Here is a 4,224-nt window from a genome sequence, read left to right as displayed (position 1 = left end):
TACATTCAGTCTGGGGGTTACAACAACTCCTGGTCATGCCAGTGTATGTAAAGCTATGAGCCTCTGACATGTTTACATTTTATAAAGGACATTACTGATATTTTTAGGAAAATAGAAGAGTTGCTGGGTGTCAGAGAGTCAGAGGCACCACATCCCTCAATAAGCAGAACATTGATGAAAGCAGAAAAAAATTGGATTTTAAAGGTGCCAAGCACACACTTGTTTTTATATATATAAAATAACTTGAACATAACTTAAATAACTAAAATATATATAAAATAACTTAATTTATTGTTTCAACATTTTAAAACCAACATTTCACATAAAAAAGCATGATACAGTATCCATACGACAAAGGTACAGGTGCAGTTACTTCGGCTCTACATGTTTCGCCAAGCTATGGCTTCTTCAGGAATTTTTATAAATACTGCATATAGAATCAGTAAGAATTCAAAACAGCACAATAGTCACATATGCCACTGACATTCATCAAAAGTTCATAACACACATATGTATATTAAATAAATCATAACAATAAATACATTTGTTGCTTTTACTGACATTTTTAGTCACAGAAATACAAAAAGTGTCAACACAATGATATTTTCATCATGATGCCAGAATTAACCTTAAGTGATAATAGGACCTCATAAGTGCTTCTATAAGGTCATTGTTCCTCAGGCTGTAGATCAGAGGATTCAGCAATGGGTTAATGAGTGCCGATAGAACTGTAAACAGTTTGTTTAAATTGACCATATGGCTGGAAGCTGGAACCATATAAATAAAAATTAAGGAGCCATAAAATATGGAGACCACCGTAATATGTGATGAGCAGGTGGAGAATGCTTTCATCTTTCCAGTCTTGCTACGGATTCTGAGGATGGTCCTGAAAATAAAGACATAGGGAAGAAAGGTCAAAAGAAAGGCTCCGAATCCAAAACCACCGCCTACTACAAATATGACCACCATGTTTATGAAGGTGTCAGTACATGTAATTTGATATAAGCGTGGAAGGTCACAAAAGAAGTTGTGGATGGAAGCTGTTCTGCAGAAGGACAACCTCAACAAAAATAAAGTATGAACAAAGGAGGCAAAAAATCCTGCAACCCAGACCAGAGAGGCCATACGAGCACAGACCCTCCAAGACATCATTAGTTTGTAATGTAGGGGGTGGCAGATGGCAATGTAGCGGTCGTAGGACATAGCCAGGAGCAAGAACATTTCTGAAGCAGCAAAGGAGAGGTAGAAAAAGACTTGGGCTATGCAGGCAGGAATGGATATTGATCTGCTTTTTGTGACCAAATCAAAGAGCATCCTTGGTGCAGTCACTGATGAATAGGACATGTCCAGAAATGCCAAGTTGGCAAGAAAAAAATACATTGGGTTGTGCAGATGGTAGTCAGTGAGGACCAAGAAAAAAATAAGAAGGTTTGTGATAACAGTCATCAGATAGATCAGAAGGAAGAGAGCAAAAAGTACATTCATGGTCTGTGGATGGTCTGATAGACCCACGAGAGTGAAAGAGGAAATCTCTGTCATATTTCTCATTTTATTTTCCATGTTTAAGTGTATCACTATAATGCAATATTAAAATTATGGATCTGAGGATTTACTAATTGGAAAACATGTACGGTGTGCCTACACATTACACTCAGATTTACATGTAGGCATTTGTACCAGCAAATGATTTATTCTTATATAAAATGTTGACATTCCCTCAGGACAGGCTGCTGTGCTGTAAAGCCACAAAGGTGAACGTCACATAAATGTCTCCTAAGATATAATTTATAACACCTGGGGAGCCCCTTTTCTACAATTGAGAACAGTCTATAAAATTTGAATTTAAAATCCACTGAAAGTGTTTCTATCTTTTTGACACCTATTTTACTTATTGGTTAGTGGACAGAGTGATCTAAAACACTATAAAAGGAACTTATAGTTCAAACTTCTATACATACAGCACCCCTGCAGACTAGCGTCACATGCAATCTCCGTGGGCATCTAGGGTACTCACCTCCATTTACTATTGGAAAATGTAGATCATTAGGAGCCACACGCCAAAGATCTCTTCCATGTAAATGTTCTTTGTTGAACCATCCATAATATATATGCTTCCATGACCTCATTGCTCAAGGATCACCTTGCCTTAACGCATCCAACTGAAATGGCTTGATGAAATGCGTAGGTTATGGTTTTCCTTGGGCATGGACATTATTATTATACAGGATTTATATAGCGCCAACAGTTTGCAGAGCTCTTTACAACATGAGGGCAGACAGTACAGTTAAAATATAGTTTAAAACAAGAGGAATCAGAGGGTCCTGCTCATTAGAGCTTACAATCTAGAAGGGAGGGTCAAGTGATACAAAAGATAATAACTGTGGGGGGGATGAGCCGATGGAGAAAATAAAAATACAGTTTTTAGGTGGGGGCAGAACAGGCTACTCTGAAGAGAAGGGATTTTAGGTATTTTCTAAAAGTGGCCAGAGAAGAAGATAGTCAGATAGATTAGGGTAGGGAATTACATTGGATGGGGGAGGCTCGGAAAAGGTCCTGGAAGTGAGCATGGGAGGAGGTGACAAGGGAGCTAGAGAGTAGGTGTTAGGAGGAATGAAGAGAATGATTAGGTTGGTATTTTGAGACTAGACTAGTGATGTAGCTGAGGACCAAGTTGTGGATGGCTTTCTAAGTTGTTTTTAGTATTTTGAATTTATTTTGTTGGGTGAGCGGAAGCTAATGGAGGGATTGGCAGAGAGGAGTAGCAAACACTGAATGGTTGGTAAGGTGGATGAGCCCGGCAGCAGCATTCATGATGGACTGAAAAGGGATAGCCTATGTAAAGGTAAGCCAGTGAGGAAGAAGTTGCAGTAGTGAGATGAACAGGGAATAACCTAGAAGCTGAGCTTAGTGGTGTCATTGGTTAGGATGAGTTCAGAGTCCAGGAGTACACCTAGAACCTTGGCATACGGGGACGGGTTGATAGTAGGGATGAGCTTTATGTCGCTGTTTTGCCCATTCGTCGAAAAGCCGAACATTATGGGGCATTTGCGCCGAATTCGAGCACCGCATAATGCCCCATAATGCACTGTGGAAGCGCAGTGCATTGCTGTATGATGAATGGCCAAAGCATGCACCATGACCTGCATGCTTTGGCTATCCCAGCGCGCTCTGCTAAGAGAGCCATAATTGACCAAAGGCAGGGTGCCTTTGGCCAATCGTGGCTCAGGGAGACTAAGTCCACGCCCGACACTATATAAGGCTGCCTGCACGTCGGTGTGTACCCCGTGTAGTGTGTTTTTGGCGTGGATGGAGAGAGAGTGTCATTTAGATTGAGCAGGCAGGCAGGCAGGTTATTCAGTTAGCTGCAGTGTATTTAATATATATACACAGACAGTCTATATATATATATATATATATATATATATATATATATATATATATATATATATATATATATATCCACTGCATCCAGTTTAGCTAGATCTGACTGCAGGCCATTCCTGGTGTACTTTTTCTAATATACTTCAGACAGGCAGGTTTTTCAGTTAGCTGCAGTGTATTTAATATCTATTATACAGACAGTCTTGTATATATATCCAATGCATCCAGTTTAGCAATATCTGACTGCAGGCCATTCATGGTGTACTTTTTCTAATATACTTCAGGCGGTATACAAAGTACACAGTACCGTGCACCCATAGTGCAGTTGCTACTACGTTTCTGGTGGTGTACACAGTACACAATACATACAGTGCACCCATAGTTGCTATTACACTTCTGTTGGTGTACACAATACCGTGCACCCCTAGTGCAGTTGCTACTACTTTTCTGGTGGTGTACACAATACATACAGTGCACTCATAGTTGTTATTACACTTGAATGAATGAATGAGTGACTTGTATAGCGCTACCTATGCGAACTGAATTGTCTCAGGGCGCTTTTTGCCACCGGTGACCATCTGCGGTATAGCACAGTCTTTTGCCCCATGGGGTCCTGACACGCTTAAAAACACATACTCATACAACATACACATATACCAGCGAAACTATTGCTGCTAGGTGAAAATGCTAACCACTACACCACTGTGCTGCCCTAACCACTACACCACTGTGTACACCAACACTTCTGTTGGTGTACACAGTACACAATACATACAGTGCGCCCATAGTTGTTATTAGACTTCTGGTGGTGTACACAACACCGTGCAACCCTATTGCAGTTGC

At 40.3% G+C, this 4,224-nt stretch overlaps 1 protein-coding gene across 1 annotated transcript; it reads right to left on the bottom strand.

Annotated features, from left to right (window-relative positions):
- Positions 1-609: 609 nt before the first annotated feature.
- On the bottom strand, positions 610-1,548 carry LOC141102330 (olfactory receptor 5B12-like). The gene has a single exon (XM_073591288.1). The coding sequence runs from the start codon at positions 1,546-1,548 to the stop codon at positions 610-612; it is 939 nt and encodes a 312-aa protein (XP_073447389.1).
- Between the last annotated feature and the right edge of the window lie 2,676 nt (positions 1,549-4,224).

Source organism: Aquarana catesbeiana, linkage group LG07 (genome assembly GCF_042186555.1).
Source record: "Aquarana catesbeiana isolate 2022-GZ linkage group LG07, ASM4218655v1, whole genome shotgun sequence".
In the NCBI taxonomy this organism is placed as follows: Eukaryota; Metazoa; Chordata; class Amphibia; order Anura; family Ranidae; genus Aquarana; species Aquarana catesbeiana.
This window is presented reverse-complemented; position numbering and strand designations above follow the sequence as displayed.

What these genes read in the sequence shown, in the direction of transcription:
- LOC141102330 (XM_073591288.1), bottom strand. Translation starts at nt 1,548, where the DNA reads ATGAGAAATATGACAGAGATTTCCTCTTTCACTCTCGTGGGTCTATCA.